The sequence below is a fragment of the Bombus huntii genome, unplaced genomic scaffold (assembly GCF_024542735.1).
Source record: "Bombus huntii isolate Logan2020A unplaced genomic scaffold, iyBomHunt1.1 ctg00000213.1, whole genome shotgun sequence".
Classification (NCBI taxonomy): domain Eukaryota; kingdom Metazoa; phylum Arthropoda; class Insecta; order Hymenoptera; family Apidae; genus Bombus; species Bombus huntii.
The window spans coordinates 1-20,659 of NW_026099438.1; the positions used below are offsets into that span (position 1 = coordinate 1).

The 20,659-nt window shown below is 35.8% G+C and overlaps 1 protein-coding gene across 1 annotated transcript; it reads right to left on the reverse strand.

Moving 5' to 3' along the window:
- Positions 1-11,527: 11,527 nt before the first annotated feature.
- On the reverse strand, positions 11,528-13,982 carry LOC126877681 (omega-amidase NIT2-like; the record flags this gene model as incomplete). Its single annotated transcript, XM_050640270.1, has 5 exons — positions 11,528-11,887; positions 12,039-12,272; positions 12,503-12,671; positions 13,057-13,241; positions 13,805-13,982. Coding segments are annotated over 5 exons (858 nt in total), but the record flags the coding sequence as incomplete, so codon positions are not given.
- Between the last annotated feature and the right edge of the window lie 6,677 nt (positions 13,983-20,659).

Below are 20,659 nucleotides of genomic sequence, written 5' to 3' on the forward strand. Positions count from 1 at the left end.
CCTATAATTTATTATAATATATTTTACTACAGAATCCTCAAAAACATGATGTATGTATATATATCCTGAAATATTATCAGTCTATTGTCAAGTTATAGAACATTATGGAAATTGCCAATTAAAGTCATAAAAAACAAAAAATAAGGAAGTTCGTTAAAATATGTGATTTTCCAATCAAGATATAGAATTTATTCGAGTAATATAGATTACGGTAGAGATGGTGACGGTAACAATGAGTGGACTGATTCTTCGTGCGAAAACAAATTGGAAGCGCAGAGCGATGTATTGTTTCAGCGAATATCGATTTTAAAGCACGGTTTTAAAGTACGTGTGCGTTTGACTAGGTGTGTTAATTAATATTGCTGTCTGATTTTCGATATGTAAATACAATATCTACATATCTTTAAACTTATGATAATTGAACTAACAATTATTTTAAATTTAAATTAAACATGATAATTGAACTAACAATTTTTTTAAATTTAAATTAATATTTATCCTTTTAAATGCAACAATTTTTTTTAATAATAACTTCACGCGTAAGTCAGCTGCGCACATATTTGATCGTTCTTTAAAGCTTGAATCTCTGCGAAGAGAAAAAATCTTTCAACCAACAAGAACTGGTTCTACGTTTTCTATCCATTTCCTTCCAGATAAATCTCTCTATCTAAAATCCTTATTTCCGTATTTCCTTGAAAAGGTTAAAGTCGTTTTGTATAAAATCCAACGTAGAGAAGAAGGAAGATCCGCAAAAGATTCTTTCAGCTTTACCTATGTTTGAGCTCGAATCAAAGCAATCCTATTCCCAATAGGGTGACTATGCGTTTAACTTCTCATAGAATCTCTCTGATTCCGTGTGATACCTTCGGTGTTTTTGAAGTATGTAATTGATGTCGTAACGTCGACGCTTTGCAGTGCGAATTCAATTTTGAGTTGCAATTTCCCTGTTTGCGTGGCAAAAGCATAAAATCGATAAACACGTTTTCTTTGCCGATGGCGCACTGTAAATATAAATATTTGAATAAATATCGCGAATTTCATGTTGCTAAAAGATTTATACTATTTATTCGTAAATAACTGTTGGATATGTTTAAGTTGAAACCACTGCATTAGGTCTTTTTTCTTGTTTAAAATTATTTGTATTGGTAAATTGAATGAAAGTTCTAACATGTAATTTGTTCTTCTCTTATAAATAGTTTACGGAGGATAAAGCGTGGGTAACTCACGACTGTCGCGATCATGACACTATACATACCTATGTATAGCACGTATACTAAGCTAACTAAAATAGCAAGTCAGAGAAATGGAAACTTAGGAAAATCTAAAGGAAGATAAAACGTTCGAGCCTTGCCAGGAATATAAGATGCTAAGTAATCTTCCTAAGTAATCTCCTCCAGCTTTTTCTAGTTTGATCAATAATTATTAGTACATGTTAGGAAAATAAATAGAATTTTTGTTCTCAAGCGAGGTATAATTTAAATTTTGTATGTACACAAAAATGTTAAATATCTGTAATAAACATGGTATAATCAATTTTTTTACATAAAATTATATTGTATAGGCTATTGTTATTTAAACATTTTAAATTGGATGAAGGAAAAAAATGACGCAAATAAAACGTAGGACATTTTAATTAAAGAGACTAATATAGAGATTTATCTACTTAACTGTGATTAAATCATCTCCACTTAACGCTCTACCTCTTCTATTAATTATGCTTCGTTAAACTATGATTACAGAGGATGGGTTTTTTGATAAAATGACATTCTGACAAATATATATAGATCGATATATATATAGATATAGATAGACAAATATATAGATTCTTACAACAGTAGTTATGAATGAACAGTAGTTATTGTATCAATTCCGTTCTTCAGAAGCTTCATTTGTGAAAAGACAATTCGCCAGAATATGGATTCACTGTAGTTATAGCTGTAGGATTTCAATCTAGTTGACAGACTTGCTTTACGTAGAGAATATCTGTCTCTTGTTCTACCTTATCGCGATTCTCTCCTCATCTTATACGCTTTGTCGAGCAAAGTAATATTGGCATATATCTCGGCTCTGGTTACAATCATTAGTTTCCGCCTAAACGGTTAGAATCACATAGCTCGCGCTCTACTCTCGTTTATTCAACATTCAGGCCATATGGTCGCATGCGACGAGTTTTATGTTAATTCCGACCGATTACAATACCTTTCTTTCGTTTACAAGGAACGACGAGACTGGCAGTTGCGTGATTTCCAATGCAAAAGCCGCGATATCTGCACGATAACCTAACCTCAACCGATTTTGTTGTACTATTCTTATGTGGACTTCGTTTGTACCACAACTTCGTCGTAACAAAAATAGAATACGTAGAACACGGCATTCCGTTATGCGATATTGTCGATTCCTAACATCCGAAAAATCAGAGATAATTTTTTCCCTACAGTTGTACATTTGTGTGAAAAATTACGAACGTAAAGTTGTTTGGTGCATGCACAGTCCTCCCCTCCCCTGCATTTGCGTGGACATGCTAGAAAGATTCACTTTTCCACGGTGAAACTGTATGAAATGTATTATAATTTCATTTTTACAAAGGTCGAACATCCTACTATGCATAAATTTAATATTAATATAAGCAGGTTTCGTGTTAAGTATTACATCTGACGTATAAGCACACGTGTGTACGAGCCTTGGTTTTAAATGTCTTATAGTAGACACCGAAAAGATTATTCAGTTGGATATCTGACTCAACATCAATATTTTACTAGGAGATAACATGTTAAGAACACGTTGGTGGATGGCATGGGAGATGATGAATGAAGACATACTTCTGTGAGATACATAAAATAGTAGTCAGAACGTATTTTGGCGCTTGGGGACAGCAACAGCTGGTGATACTGTCATACACCTCCATTTATAAACTTTCGAAAATCGATGTGACCTTCAAACTTTAGTGTATTCTGTTTCACAGCACAAAATGTTTCCGAAACGTACGTTTATTGTTACAATGAACTTGACTAATGGCTCTGAAATACTATCCTTGAAAAAACAATGGGGGAATTGGAGCAAAAAAAAGAAGGAAATAAACAAAGACCTTGTTGGTTCGTAAAAATAAAATATGCTACAGGAAAAACTTTTTCCAACGGATTGAGATGCGACGAGCTTTAAAAGCTATGACGCGAATCGAGCGTTTGTCTACAAGAGCGCATTTTCGGTGGATATATAGATATACATGTATATGTGACGAAATATACTAAAGCAATATTGACCCTTTGTCGCTGAAAGTATCAAACTACAAAACTTCCTTTCAAATTTTCAGAATAAGGAAATCAGGATCATGATAAATAATTGGAACATAATTAAAAATAATATATCTTCTCTATAAGATAATGAATACATTGGTTCATTTAATTTTTATGGATATTCAAACGCTTCTGTGAAATAAAACGTCAAGATTATAGAGTATAAAATTCATAGCTATGAAATAACTAAAACTCTGATGTATTATTAAAAATATACGTTAGGTTGTATGTAGTGATACATACAAAGATTACATGTACAAACCCATAATTAACACAATGCTACCGCAACCATTCTGCAATCTACCTTGCCCAAAACACTCTTCCAGTCACCTCCAAACTCTTCAATTCTCTCCACCTAATCACCCACAAACCATTCACAAACATGCAATTCTCGACAAAAGAAGAACTTATCGTCAGTTGTCCTTAACATCTCGTTCATTCATTTGGTCCCTATCCCCCTATTTCCTCCCACCGTGATGATCGCACTACATTTTTCCACATTTTCTACATTTTTCTCTATTCTATTCTCTGGATGACCTGAATTCTCGAGCAGTCGAGTGACGATTGATCTGTACAATTGATCGATTTCTTTTTACTACAGCCATGCAGAAAATTTCGCCTTGGAAAAGAATGTTGTGATTTCGAATGCCTCGATCACCTGAAGAACGTTACCGGAAGTGGTAAAATTTATGTCCTTGAGTATAAGAAATCCTCCAGCTCCTCGACTCAGCGACAAACGCTACTCTGGGTGATGAGCGTAATGGTGCTATTGCGGCTTGTTTAATTTTTCAACAAGGATCCAGATGGCGCCGTTGACGGAATTCTTTCGCTATAAACGTCAACGATCAACATCAGCCATCAGGCAATTTCATATTTGTGACTTATTTCTTCTGTGTTATTTCTTCTAATTTTATTGTTAGTTCTTCAATTTGTATTCCAAAAGATTGAACTCTTTTTACGTGCGTGTGTGTTTTTCTTTTTTTTGTAACTCGTCGAGTTGCAATTCTAATTTTTGCACTTCCTCCTTCATGTCCTCTATGTGTTTCTCGAACTCTTGTGTCGTCCTGTCTTTGTCGGAACATTCTACTTGAAGATCAGCGAGTTGATGCTCGGGATCGTAATTCAATTTTTGGTCGTTAGCAGTAATAAGCTCACGTAACTTCACTTTTGAACTTGATCTTGTTTGGTCTTGATTGTGTTTTCGTGGTGCTTGTGGTGTTCTAAAAGTAATCGTCACGTTGCTTGCATTTTTAGTGCACATTGATACACTGCACTCTGCAGTTCTCCTATTTTCAAACTTGCTTCATTTAAGGTAACTTTATGAATTTCCGATTGATGCTTTAACATTTGATGTAAGTCTTCTATTGCTGTTTCACGTTCTTTCAACTGTTCATTAAATTCGTTGTTTAGCATATCCACTCGAGAAATTCCGAGTTCTTGAGCATCGTTTCTTCTTTTAGAAATTTGGCCTATTTTCTCTCGCCTGCTGCTACATGTTGCTGTCATTTTATCAACTTCTTTCTTCTTTTTTTTTCTTTTTTTTTTTTTTCTTGAACTTAAAATCTTGATTTAAGGTTTGTGTTTCACTATATGATTTATTATTATTAACTAGTTCAACATTATTTTCAGTAGATTTTTTTTTCGCGTGATTTTTATACTTATTTAAATAGTTTTACACGAACAAATGCATCGTACGTCAGATATACCATTTTTAATAAATTGTCGCCTTTACAACTCGAGTTACCTCTGAACGAGTCGCATGATTGATCAATAAGCCATGAGTAATTATGCAAATTCAGTTTTTTTTTCATCTATCTATCTGAATATTATAACAAAGACTTTACATTGAATATTTTATTAAAATTGTAAGTTTTTCATAAACGCTTCAAAATCCACAGTCTATTGATCAACTCCTCTATCCTTTCTCTTTCTCCTCACTAAAATAGATAAATTCCTAATGTAGTTTGTGGATAATATTTTTTTTTTTTTTTTTTTTTTTTTCTAAAGCAAATCACATTTATCATCTGATATATTTTTTGAAATAATTTCTGTCTGTACATTTTCTTCTTTTCCCTTACTCCTCTTTCTCTTTCTAATGAATTCTTTTTATTCCGTAAAATAGTTTTTGTATATTCAATTTTGTTAAGTGCAATCCTTATTTCTGATAACTTACTTTTATTAGATAATTCTTGTGAATCTTCTACTACATCTTCCATATCATTTTGAGTTCGGCTTCTACCTTCAGTAAATTTAATATCTTGAACCGTATCATTAATTTCAATAGCTCTTTCGGTATCAAGTTTTTTTTTTTTTTTTTTTATTTATTTGTTGAAATTACAATCAATTCTCGCGTTGGGAATTTTCAGTAATTTTTCTGGCGTGGCGCAGTGACATGGCTGTTTATTTACAATAAGTTAATACTTATTATAGATAGGTATAATTTATAAGTATTATAAGTTCGGTATCAAGTAAATCGCACTTATTATTTAATATACCTTTTGAATTGACTTCTGTCTCTGTAGTTTCTTCTTCTGTATCTTCTTCGAGTTTTCTTCGTTCTTCTAATCCACCCTTCTCATTTTCTAGGATCTTCCTTGGTGTTACGCCGCCTAAAACATCTGCACGCCAGCCCGCGCCAGCTCGCACCACCGGACAACAACCAGCCTGCGTAACGTCACTTCGACCCTCAATAAACCTAAGGACCCACCATAACTTTCACTTCCCTGTAGTGTTTCGCCATGTGTCTTCAATCCGTTTGTCTTGAAGAATTTCTAAAGCTTAAAAATATTCTCGAAACACAGTCGGTTTTTAGAGAGGTCCTTGGGTTTATTAGACGTACTTAAAACACGGAGAAAGCGGGTATGCACCCATTAGGAAAATCCGAATAGCCCTCTAATAAAACAAGCTATGTTTTCCTCACGCACACAGTCATCTATCCACCACGATGGTAGGAGACTTCCTACTCATCCCTTCGAGCAGTAGTGCAGGTCATGACCAATCGACACCGCGGTTCGTTACCCTCACTTTTCCTAACGAAAGTGGGGACAACGAATCCGCGTTCTTTAGGCACAGGGGCATACCCACACCGAACTTTTCTTCTGTATTAGAAAAAGAGCGACAGTCAGTCTAAAAACTAACGCCTAACGCGGCAGTCTACACATAGCGCGAGAGTCGCATACTTTACGAAAATCTTTTGTCGGTTCTCGGTGTTGTCGAACATACATCTTCTCTCCTAAATATATTATAGTGCTAAGTACATTAATACATTAATCTCCATTATAAGAGCCCTGCTCTAGCGTACATATCTATCACATCTTCGTGCGACAAGTTGTTAACTATTTATTTCTCTACGTCAGTGTAATCTGTAAAGTGTTGGAAATATATAATTTATAATTCAGTGAATCACAGTGTTATACAAACTCAATCACCCCTATTATCTCAACGGAAATCAGGGGATCGATCAATTCGTGGTGTCGATTGATATAATCGTACGACCCCCGTTGACGTCTCTCCTCGCGGTTACGTCTCCCCGCAATTGGTCGGAATTTACACTTGTATTTTCATCTTCTTTAACTTCGACTTTATCCGATCTCCTAGGTCTGCCTCTATGTTTCGCTTCATCAGTTGCTATTACACCCGTTACTGCATTATCATTTTCTACAGATTTATACCTATCGCTATCACTAGCTGTGTTCGTTAAAAGAACTTGCCTTCGTTGACGAACTTATCAGTTGTTTCGTTTTCACTATCTGAAATTGATTTTTGTTTAACACCTCTTTTTTCTTCTTTGGCAAATTTATTTTCTACATTTTCCGATGCCTTTTGTTTATTAATTATTTCAGACTTGTCTTCGATTAATTTCGTCTTTAAAGCGCTTCGCAAAATTTTATTTGTGTTTGATTGTCTGGTTTGATTATAAACAATTTCTTCAAATTTTGGCGAAGTAGCAGGCTTTGCAGCAACATTATAACGACTGCTCCGTTTACTACTATCTAACATAGATGGAGATGGATTCTTGTCATCTTTATTCTCTAAAGACTTCTCTTGTGTATTAGCATCTAAATTTCTCGACATAAGATCTGCTGAAGTTTTTTATTCTGTAGTGTCACACGCATTTTTCGCTGTCATCATTTGGTCTTCTTCTATAAGCAAATGTTCATTATTGTAAGCATTATCTCTTGCTTTTTGTATGGATTCTAATGATATATTTTGTTCAACGTTGTCTATTGATTTTGTATCATTTTCAGCAGTTGATTTACTAACTGCTTCTAATTCCTTCGTTTCAATTTGGTTTTCTTTATTTGTATCGCCGTCCAAAATATTTCTCATTGAAATATTATCCTTCTTGTTATGATCTTTTTCTGCTTCTCCTAAACTTTTACTTTTTTTGTCGAACCGTTCTTGTAAATTTTGAGTATCTTGTGACGAAGATGGTGACAAATCATTATACAATACTGCAATATCTTCTTTCCTTCGTTTCACAGACTCTTTCTGGTATTCTGTTGAGCTATTGACATCAAACATTAAGTCTGTTTTAATGAAAATATAATCCTGTGAAGCGGTGTCAATTGATACTTTCTTTTCATAAGAATTTTCTACATTAGACTGCAATTCTTTTGAAAATTCTTTCAAAACCATTTCTTCATTTCCTACAGTAACGTCTGTTTTCTCCAAGCTTTTGTTCAAATTATTAGAAACTAAACTACCCTGATAACTCCGACTAGTCGCTGCTTTAATAGTCTCCTTTAACAGTTTTCTTAACTTGATTTCGTTCTGCTTCTGCATAGCGTCTAGTATGGCCCGAATACTTGGATCCACACCAGTAGCCATAGCCAAGCCGGTGAAAATTATCCTTTGTTCCGTGGTATATATAGGGTAAAACGAATGGTAGACCGCAGCATAGTGGTTTCCAACGATCCACACTTGTTCTAATTCCTCACTCAACGTCTTTCGTGTCCATTGACGTAGAAAAAAGTAAGTTATTGTAATATCGGAATATATTAAAGGTGTAATTTTGTCCGATTAATTATAATTTATTAATAATGGATTGAAAATACAGATATTACAGACAGAAAATACAGACAGAGAAACGATGTTTGATTAACAGGAAAACTAAATGCAACGCTCGTATTTACATCAAATAACTTGACAACTATTTGGTAACTCTCTCTCTCTCTCTCTCTCTCTCTCTCTCTCTCTCTCTCTCACTAGCAACTCTAACACTCGACAACACTCGCAACTCAATTCTAACGACTCTATGCTTCGACGTCTCGATCAACTCTGAACCTCGCCAATGCATTCCTGCTCGGTCCTGCACGCACACACACGCACACACACACACACACACACACACACACACACACACACACACACACACACACACTTTTCGGCTCACATACTCTGGCCTCTCGATTGCCACTCCTTGAAATATGAAACCGTACTTCTGTTTTGACGCTGCTTATCTTTTCTCGCGTCACTGTTACTAGGCGCTCTTGGATGTAAACAAACCACAAAAAGACGGCGTACACGGTGTTTTCTAATTTCAGCCGATCTCCAATCAAAGCTATTCTACGATATTACATTATCGTATAATAATAAGCTTTTAATCGTTTAATAATAACTCGTCAAGTAGAAATTCCACACGAAGCATTGTGAAGAATAATACTTGAAGAAGATCTATGTTCTTACGAGATTGGCTGTCTACAAGAACTTTGTTGGATAGATTGTATCGTTTGACGAAAATTTTATTGTTGAAAGTTAAGAAAGTTGGAAAGAAAACCCACGCTGTCTCGAAGATGTCTTGTTTTTCAGATGCTGTAAATTGACAAATAACTAGATATTAGTATTGACATTATTTGATGTCATATCTGACCTTAAAGTATAAATAAAATCAATCTAGGAATTAATGAAATTTCAAACATTTTTTCTAAGAAAACAGAAGTTTCGTTCCTCCTAATGAGTATCACATGATGCAATAGAAAAATAATTTGACATTGAAAATCGTGTCAAGATCAATTTCGAAGCTATAAAATCGTCTTAAAAAAACGCTGTGATAAAAAATTTTTTGACACCTTGTACAAAGGTGTATATCAACGTAAGTGTACCTGTATGTCTATATTCGAGATTATTTATCTATTCAAGATAGCAAAGTAAAAATACTATATAGAGGATTTAATTAATGTGTGGATCAACGTATGTATCACTATATGTAACAATAATATTGACTGTATATGTACGTGTGTAATAAAAGATTTCCGGTTTACAATGTTTACGATACTGATATAAAAATACCATATAGAGGATTTAATTAACGTGTATATCTACGTATATATCATTATATGTAACAGTAACATTATGTGCATATGCGTATAATATTGGTTAAATGTTAAATGTTAAATGTTAATATTGGTTAAATGCGTTAAAGTGAAATGTTATTTACCTATTCAAGATAGCAAAGTAAACATACCATATAGAGGATTTACTACTGTTAACACTCGGTATTCTCGTATTCAAAGTATTTAACCAAATAATTTGGGAATCCAGCGGACGAGCTTGTATTTAATATGATTATATTTAATATAACAACTTTACTCAATATACGCGTAGCATTTTAAATGTCATGAGGGTTGCAGCGGACTCAATTTTAATGTACCTCGATATCTTAGCTTCTTATAATATCCTAATAAAATGTTATTTATCGATTACAATTGTCCTGTCGTATTTTATAGTGTTTGCTTTATAAATGTGAACTTTATTCAAAAAGAGTTCATCGATGATTATCCATTACAGGTTGTTAATAAACCTGAATTATGCACAAAGGAATTGCCGTTAATAACTTAAGATTCTCTGCCCGTCGTACAGGGTACATATAGTAATTATTCTCGACGATCGTAACGTTTAAGTCCAATTCGAGCTTATAGTCCCATGCGAGTTAAACAACGACAATAGTTTGAATTTCTATTTGTTCGTTTGTCGTCTGTTTATACCCGGAGCACCTGCTGTAAACCAATACAAAATTTATTAGATCTATAAATAACACATATAAAACTTATTAATTTATAATTAATATAAAATAGGAGAGCACGAAACTTCCTATTTTATGGATATGTTAAATCTTTGTAAAAAATACCATATCATTAGTATCATTTTAATCGTTCTAAAGGATTTAGCCGCATAAAGCTGTGACCCTTGGAAGAATCGATGTTCACAGCGTGACAAATTGAAATTGTGCGAAGGTTCCGGTACGAACATCACAAGCCGAACATCGATACCAGGGGCACAGGCACATGTTCTGGGTTCATTATATATTTATAAAGGGCTGACGATTCAGTGGATGGTCCGGGTAAATTTAAATTGTAAAACGCATTGCTGGTTTCAAGTAAAAGCCTGGATAAGAGCGGATATGGTATGAGAGTCTGTCGTGGAAAGGGGAACAGGCCGCTTTTATTTGTAAAGTTTGAATCTCCTCGATATTGAAGATGTTGAAGCTGCAAGTATGTATTTCATTTTAATCCATTCGAGACCGAGATTTAATTGTAAAACGATACCTAGGTGTCGGTACGATCTGAATGTTTAGTTAGAATGATTCTGTGTTTTACTCTCTCCAGGGTATCCTTTTCATACTTTGATTTTAAATCGATGACAATCTTAAATAGTATGCCTCATATTTTTAAAATATAAAATTATATACTATGTTATTCTATAATGTATTATGTACAGTCATATATATATATATATATAATAATTCTATATTGAAAAAAATATGAAATTAACATGATATATACATTACTACATAAGTTATATATAAAATATGTATACTATACCCTTGCCTACTGACTGATATGAATTTCTTTCGGTCTCGAATGCGTTAAAAGAGAGCGCAAAGAAGACGAAATTACTTATTGTAATTAGTAAAACGACCTGAGAGGCAGACAGGTACAAGAAAGAAGGAATATTATATTAGCGGCATTATCATGTTTTTGCTCTCTTTAAGTCTTTCATCGAGACAGACAATCTACAGGTATTAATCGACCAATTTCTCCAAGCTGATAACTTCGAATTGATGTTTATATATAAGAAGTGTTATGTGTTAATCTGTCTAAATGTTTAAAAGGTGTTATAAATTAAATGTTGTTAAACGATACGTAATTGCCTTTTGATCGTAAATTTTACTATCAAGGGGTCTTTTATGTATGCGTAATCATTGTGAATTATAACAATTTATGTGATCGATATTAAAGGTGTTTAAAAGCATATTATTATTATATATTATTATTCTATTCTCCTATATTATTATCCTATATTATTATAGCATTCCTATATTATTATAATATCCAATTACATGTTGATACACAAGATATACAGATTATTATTTATAACGTTTTGGTTTTCTTAATTGAGTCATTCATTTAGTACAAATGATAAGAAATTAGTAATAATTCGCAAAAAAAGGATATTGTAGTAGAAATATTATAAAAAAACATTTTCTGTTTTAGTGTAGAGTTACTCCTTCTTACAGACAGTGTCGTACAAATCTGTACGTCTCTGAGAAAATGTAGGTATCTGAGCCCTTACTTCCTCAACAACTTTTAGATCTGTTAGAAAAAAGAAACATACGAAGTAATAAGTAATGCTTACTAATAAATTCAACAAATACAGAGGAAGATGGCTAAATCGATAAATTAGCGAGACTAAAAATTAATTACATCATGGATCTCTCGCTTTTAATTTTAAGCTGTAAATTACCGATATCGGTGACTGCCATATTCTCTTGAGTTTCCAAATCGTAAAGAATCTCTCCCCAGGGATTGGTCAACTGTGTATGCCCCCATGCGACGTAACTTGCTGAAGGAACACGAGCCGGTGATATGCAAGCAACGTATAATTGATTATCATTCGCTCTGGAACGCTGAAGTAATGACCAGTGCAGTGGTCCAGTGGTCATATTGAATGCCGCTGGATATATCAGCATTTGGCAACCTAACCCAGAGAAGCAGGAAATATGAAGCCACCGAATACCAATTAACTTCGTAGTTGCACGGTTCACATTCCATCATTTCTGAATATGCGAGGACAGTCCTCTTATTGTGCTTTTAATTCTTTTATTTGTTTCATTTTCAGCAAATATACTGGTTTTTTAAATTAAGCTTCTTTTTATACAGATATTTAATTTTTTGCTAGTTAAGTATTGATCGATTAAGTTACTGTACCTTTGTTCCGATAAATGCGTGCCATTTCCTCGAATCTAATATCATAGCATATGCCAATACCTATTTTGCAGCCCTTCACATCGAACGTCGTTAGGGAGTTACCAGGACTGAGTGAATCACTCTCTCGAAAAGTAATCTTATTAGGAATGTCGATGTCGAATAGATGTACCTAATAACATAAAAATGTAGTCGCTAATTCTATTGCTGCAACTTTTGTAATTTAATATCAAAGTTACCAACTCCTAAACTTTAATTATTTTTTATTTAATAACTGACAGCGTTTTTATCACTTTCTTTTATTAAAAAATCTTATCATTTAATAATGTTTAAAAAGGAGAAAAAATAAGTATTTTCGTATGTGAAAAATTTATATTACACATTACAACAAAAATGGGCGTTTTCCGTATCATAACGTATTTTATAAACCGTAAATTATAGAATTGGTTATAGTATACGTATGTACATATGTATATTCCTAAATTATTCCTAGATAGAGTCACTTTCTTCACCCCAATATTTTCAAATTCAAAGCCATAAAGGAATATATTACTTACCTTTCGGTGTTTTGCTATCAAAGTTCCATCGGGACCCCAAATAGTACAGGTATTGTACAATTTATCGCCCTCTATTTCAGGCATCGTACCACCAACTACATAGATGTTGTTTTCTTTAGCTGCATTCGATAAAGCAACGCTCGTTTCACCATCAGGAATACTCTCGGCGTATTTTCGAAAGTACTCTGCATTGCAATATTTCAATTAATGAAAAATAACTGTCTTTTGTTCCAACCATAAATTAAATTGAAATTTTTGTCAGTTTTTTATTTTTTAAATTATTAAAATAACTAAGTTTTATATCTCGACTTAATTAAATATGCAATTACTTAGCTAACAGTATATATAATAAATTGTTTCTACAGGTTCAAAATGAAAAATGAATATTTAGAAATATTTAATTACGACAATGCTATTTGTGTTAGCATCAGTGGCTTGTTACTCTACGACTTTGCTAGTACTTTTTGAAACATAAAGTTAGTTTTCAATTAACACTTATACTAGAGGCGGAATTATAAATGCAAAATAATTGATAATACCAATTTATAAGTACCTAATTATTAGTATCTTAAAAAATATATTTATACAAAAATCACGATAATCATGAAAATGGGGAAATCCTATATTCTCGACTCAATTCACAATCTTTATGGAAGTATAAACGGTAAGGTAATTTGTCTACTTTTACTTTTTTCTATATAGTTGTTACACACATGGTAAATTATTGAAAAAAAAAACAAATTATTACGTATTCCATATGGTGAATTAAAGCATTCAGGAAGAGCTATAATATCAGCATTGCGCTCTTTTGCGCTAGAAATGTAGGAAACTGCCCGCTCTACATTTTTGCGTTTTACTTCATTTACTTCAAGTTGTACCAACGCCAAGCGAAATGCTAAAATGTTGGAAAAGTTAAATACATTCGGTTATATATTTCCCATACTTTTTATCTATAAATACTTTTTACATAGTGAATACTTACTCGACATCGTTCGCACTACTTGTTTAGCGATGTTTGTAAGTATCATAATGTTGAGGTTATGTATGGTACTACTCAATATCAACATTACGTAAGCAATACGCAGGGATTTTTAATAATTCTTGGTAAAGTTTAGGACATTAATTTTGATGTAATTGTAAACATTATTTGTTCACAATTTGTCCATTTACTTTGCAACAAAAAGAACGCATCTGCAAGCGTGTTAATCGGATAACGACGAACTTCATTTCGCAAACACCGACACGTGAAACATTTTGAAGTTACGTCGACGCGAGAGTAATTGGTTCCCTTAAATTCCTCAATTTCCATTTCTTTCGCCATGTATATTCGAGTATTGCATTTGAATTGCAGAGCAGTCGAAAGTAGAGGAGCACCTCGCCGATATATCGACAGGAACATGAATTTTTTTTCATAGGGCGAATATTTTTTCCATTGAATTATTAAACCGAGTCAAATTTTCAAACTCAACCACTTAATTTAATCGTTTTACATAAAACATTTCAATCTTTTTTCTTCTAAATACTTTACCTATATTTCATCTGGCTGAATATTCCATATTTTTAAAGCTTGTTGATAATTACAAATACGTAATTATCATTCTGAAGCTAGAAATTTGAAGTAAAATTGCTCTGCGCGAAAGGAAATAATTCAACGTTTTATATATAGCTGTTAAAATGATATAAGTTTCAGTAAAATAGCTTCACTAAAATTTGTGGTTTTTTTCCTTTTCTATTTTTTTTTTTTTTTTTTTTTTTTTTTTTGGTTTTATGTGTTCAAGGGCGAACGTTCCCTCTCATTTCTTGTATTTTTATGAGGAATTTAGCCTTTTTACACCACGAGAGCCTCAACGTTTTCATTTTCACGCTTACGCTACGCTCGTTAAACACGTTCTAATGAGACCATGTGCTGACATTGCGAGTTTTATTATTTTCGCACAATAATTTATCATTTTAGATTTCAAATATTACATTCATACATTTTTCGTTGTAAATTTCTTTCTCTATTTAAACAATTTACCATTGTTGCTACAATAAATCAATTAATTAAATTAATTGATCAGTTTAAACTTAAAATATCATTTCATAAGTTTTCGTCACTTGAATCTAAAAACAACAGAAAACGGATCATATTCAACGATCACAAAACGATAATAGGATATTGTGTTTCTTCTGAAGGGCATGAAATTGTCAGGAGATTATGCCATAAATGAAATTGGAAGCTGGCTGGTCAAAGGGATTAAACTCGGTTAAACTCAATTGTGCTATATTGCACAAAGACTTGAGAACTGCTACCAAATATCTACTAGCTTAAAGGTGTGCTGATTACACCTTACAAATTGTAATTATATTTCAAATACAATCTCCTAAATAATAAGTAAATTAAATTAATACTTTACCTAGAATCTGTGATACATTAATATAACAAAAATACATTTCTTAAATTATTCATTAATTTGCAATGTAATTAGAATATTATCTTTATTTTCTGGTGTCTTTATTATTCTTAAAAGATACGCTGCTTGTTTGCAAATTTAACACTACGTATGCTATTAATAAATCATTTTATATTTAATTTTGCAACCTTCAATCATTGTTAAAATTGATTGATAATACCGTTGGTTAATAGAAATTTGAAAATGCTCTCGTTTCCACTCGATTAAAAGGTAATTGCACAAACTGTCACAGTGTTGACTACAAATCACGTGTGTCGTTCTATTAAATTTATACACAATAGTATTTATTCTCGTTTTAATTTAAAATGAAATGTGTTATTGTATTTTTTTTTTTTTATTTATTTGTTGAGATTACAATCAATTCTCGCGTTGAGAATTTTCAGTAATTTTTCTGGCGTGGCGCAGTGACATGGCTGTTTATTTACAATAAGTTAATACTTATTATAGATAGGTATAATTTATAAGTAATATAAGTAAGTGCATATGCTTAATTTGGATAATTAAATGAATCTAACGTTTAGGTCTAGCGGGTAGTGCCTCTTCAGCCTGCGAATCTGGTCCGTCGTATCGAGTAGTCCAGTGATTAGGGGGTTTCGGTGTTTGTTGATTCTTTTGCTATATCTGTCGCTATATTTTGCTATTTCCTCTTTGACGGTGGGTATCTTGAGGTCGCGGTGTATTGTTTCATTGGTTACATACCAAGGTGCGTCAATTAGGGATCTTAGCGTTTTCGATTGAAAGCGTTGGAGTATTTCAATGTTGGAGTTACTTGCTGTTCCCCATAGTTGGATTCCGTAGGTCCAGACAGGTTTTATTACGGTCTTGTAGAGGGTAATTTTATTCTGTATATTTAGTTTGGAGCGTCGGCCCGTGAGCCAATAGAGTTTTTTTAGTTTGTCCTTTAGTTGCTTCCTTTTATCTGAGATGTGTGTCTTCCACGTTAGTCTCCTGTCCATGCCCAGGTATCGGACTGTGTCCCTGCTAGGAACTGTTGCATTGTTGATGGTGACCTGGGGGCAGGTTTGTTTTCGGAGCGTGAAGGTTACATGTGAGGATTTCTTTTCGTTGACTTTGAAGCCCCATTTGTGAAACCACTTTTCCATGGAGTCGAGACTTCGCTGGAGAGTGGATGAGGCTATTACCGGGTCTGCGTGGGTAGCCAATAGCGCTGTGTCGTCTGCAAATGTCGCTATTGTTATATCGTTTGATATAGGTAGGTCGGCAGTGTAGATGGAGTACAGTAGGGGTCCGAGGACACTACCTTGGGGTATGCCGGCTTCTATTGGGAATGTTGCGGAAGTGGCGTCTAGGCATTTAACCATGAATTGTCTATTGGTTAGGTAAGATTTTAGGATGGAGTAGTAGGGGTGGGGTAGGATCTTTTTAAGTTTGTATAGTAGCCCTTCATGCCATACTTTATCGAATGCCTGTTGGATGTCTGGGAAAACCGCTGAGCAATATTTTTTCTTTTCGAGTGTTTGGCTGATCGTATGAGTTAAGCGGTGGATTTGCTCTACTGTAGAATGATGTTTTCGGAAGCCGAATTGGTGATCTGGGAGTGTTTTCAAGTTCTCTAGGATTGGAAGGAGTCGGTTCGTGAGCATCTTCTCGAATAGTTTGGACAGGGTAGGTAAAAGACTGATTGGGCGATAGGAGCAGGTTTCGTATATCGGTTTACCGGGTTTAGGGATGAGGGTAATCAATGAGATTTTCCAAGCCTTAGGATAGTGTTCCAGGCGAAGGATAGCATTAAAAATCGATGTGATGAGTGCTATCCCTTTTGTGGGAAGTTCCTTGATTGCTCTATTGCCTATTAGGTCGTGTCCTGCTGCTTTCTTGGGGTTTAGGCGACTGATTGTTTCTATAGTCTCTGCAGAGGAGAAGGGTTCGATAGGAGGGGACATTTGGAAGGGGGTGTGCAGGTATTCAGTAACGTCCGCGGCGGCTTTGGGGGAATGGGGTTTGAATACTTTTGACAAGTGTTTTGCAAACAGGTCGGCTTTTTCTATAGGGCTTCGCGCCCATCCACCTTGCGGACGGCGGATAGGTGGGATTATTTGTGGGGGGCGTGTGAGTTTCCTGGAGGCCTTCCATAGTGAGTAGTTGGCGTCGGCTGTGGGGGATAAGCTGGCGAGGTATTTATGGAAACAGTCGTTTTTATAGTTTCTTAAGGTTCTGGATAGCTTTCTAGTTGCGTTGTTAAGTTTGCGTTTGTCCTCCGGTGTTCTATGGGTCTGCCATACTCTTCTTAGTCTACGTTTTTCTGCTATTTTTTTTTTAGTATGTATTGGGGATATTCTTGTTTGCTGTTAGATGGCTTTGTCGGTGTGGAAAGGCGGATTGCGTTTATTATGCTCGTGTTTAAGTATTCCGTGGCTGCTTCGATATCTTCCTTTGTTTTTAGTGGGGTGAAGGCTCTGAGGTCGAGTGTGTAAAGACTTCTCTGAAGAGCTGCCAGTTGGTGTGTTGGTTGTGAATGGAGCCATTAGGTGTATTCTCGATGATTGTTGAACTGACTGTTGCTATCACGGGAGAATGATCAGAGGAGAGATCAGCCGAGGAGTTGATCTGGACGTGTCTTGATGGGCTATTTTTAGTTATGAAGAAGTCGAGAAGGTCGGGTATTTTGTTGGTGTCAGTGGGCCAGTATGTGGGTTCGTATGTGGTGAGGTAGTTGAGGTTGTTGTTTATTATGCTGTTTAAGAGGTTTTTGCCTCTTGCTGTAACCAGTCTGCTGCCCCATTGGATGTGCTTGGCGTTATAGTCTCCTCCAACTATGAATCTATTGCCCAGGGTGTCCAGGAAGTTATCAAAGTCTTCTTTGGCGATGGAGTGTCTGGGAGGGCAGTATACTGCTGAGGTGGTGATTGAGCCATGACAGTCTTCTATTGCTACGTTTGTTGCTTGGAGGTAGTCTTTCTGGAATGATGGAAGTTCGTAGTGCTTAATACTTGCTTTGATTATTATTCCGGTGCCACCGTGGGCCTTTCCGCTGGGGTGTTGGGTATGGTAGAATTTGTAACCATTTATTTTCAGGTAGCTCTTGTCGGTGAAGTGGGTTTCCGATACGAGCATTACGTCGATTTGCTGGTGTTTTAAGAAGAGTTCTAGTTCAAGTTTGTGTTGCGCTAGACCGTTGGCGTTCCAGAGTGCTATGCGCCTTGGTTTTATTTTGAGTCGGGGCGTGCTAATTTTTCCACGATGAGTGTTAGTAGCGATAGCAAGTGATTTATTTGCTCCGATTGTTTCTCTATTAGCTTTTCAAGCCTTGAGGAGTTGTCTGTGTTAGGTGGGTTGGGGACACTGTTTTGGGGAAGGTTCCTTTGGCTGTTCGGGTTATTTTGGATGCCTTGTACTGCTTGGGCATAGGAGGTTGAGGTGGAGATGAATTTGGAGATGGTAGGACTGGGTGTTTGGTTGGTTGAGGGGGTTGGGGTAGTCGTGAATTTCGGCGGGCTGGGTGTTTGGTTGGATACCTCTTTTGCTCTGAGCTTAGGGTACCTGTTCGTGTATAGTGTTTTATATGCTGGGCAGCCTTTGTAGTTGGCAGGGTGGTCCCCTTGGCAGTGGATGCATTTCGCTGGGGTTTCCGGTGATTTGGCGCACTGGTCAGTGGAGTGAGTGCCTGCGCATTTAACGCAGCGGAAAGTATGGTTGCAGTATTTCTGCGTATGACCGTACCTTTGGCACCTTTTGCACTGCACTATTTCTTTTTTCACGAGCGGTGGTTCGATCTTTACTATCGCGTTCATTAGGCGACTGATGTTGTAGATTTCCTTATTGTTCGGCTTTTGTTTAATGTCTAGGAAGAATAAGGATAACGGGTCTTTCGAGACTCTATGCCTTATATTACTTACGTTGATGACTTCGTGGCCGAGTTTTGAGAGTTCGTATTTTAGTTCGTCTATGTCTGCTGAGTGGTGTATGTTTCGTAGGACCACCCGGAAAGGCCTTTCCTGTTTGAGCTGGTAGGTGTGGAAGTTGGCGTTCAGGGTCCTGAGTGTCTTGGTGAGTTTTCTGTAAGCTTCTGGGTTCGTCGGTAGTATTTTTACTTTGTTGTTGCTTATCTTAAGGTTATATTCCTCCTTGCTGATATCTCTCTCTAGGGACTTGATCATTGTCTGTATGTCAATGACGTCGTCCACAAATATTGGTGGGGGAGGGGGGATTCTCTGTGAGTGTTGGTTTGGTGGCGGTTCTACGATTTCCATGGCGTCGTTTGAGGATTCCAATACGGCGAACCTGTTGTGTGTGTTTATTTGCGTTGCTGTTTCTATTTTCCTTTTCTTTGTAGTGTTAGCGTCGTTAGTGCGGAGAGTTCTGCTACACTTCTGCCACGGGGGGGGGGGGGGGTAGAACGGGGTAGCTGCGAGTCTGCTCCGGAGAGCCTGGTCGCGGTTGCTGGGCCATCATCGAGCTAGTTAATTCGGAATGAACAACTAGTCGTGAGGCTGTGAGGCTAGTATTCGGGTTGGGGTTAGGTGCGTGGGATTTTCTTCTCCCTAAAGGGTAAGGGACACTTAGCTGTGTTCTCTTTCGACTCAGATTTCTCAGATTTCTTGAACGATAAATGTTTATTCACTCTAATGTCAATGAGTACACTTGATACAGGATTCGCGATTGTATTCGGTTCGCGAATGCGCGGTTATAAGATAGAGCTTGGATAGCTACGATTCGAGATACGCTGCGAGTGCGGACAATGATTGCACGAGATGTCGAGAGCTTAGATAATTATTCGGCTCGAACCGTGTAAGTATAACGATCGTGATATACTGCGGTAACTCGCGGTAATAGACTGACATTTTTGTCGCGATGCTGCTGCGGAGGAAGACTCGTTGGGATGTGTCTAAGGATGCGAAGGCATCGGATTCGTTGAGAAAAGCTTTGAGAGGGTGTTGCTAGCGGGCAGCGTCGTACGTGAGAGATAGCAGATTTCTCGTGTGTCCCCGTGGTAGGTGGTCGACTTCGAGACTGATAAACAAAGACTGTTTGTCTCTTTGGAGGACCTTAGCTAAAATAAATCCTAAGATTTATAGCGGTCCCTTGGCTAGCTGGAAATATTCGGTACGAATGTATCGACATCTGGCAATCATCTTGTCCGCAGGTATAGGGTCTTTGTGTCGTGCGTCACGCGACGTAAACTGTTGGGA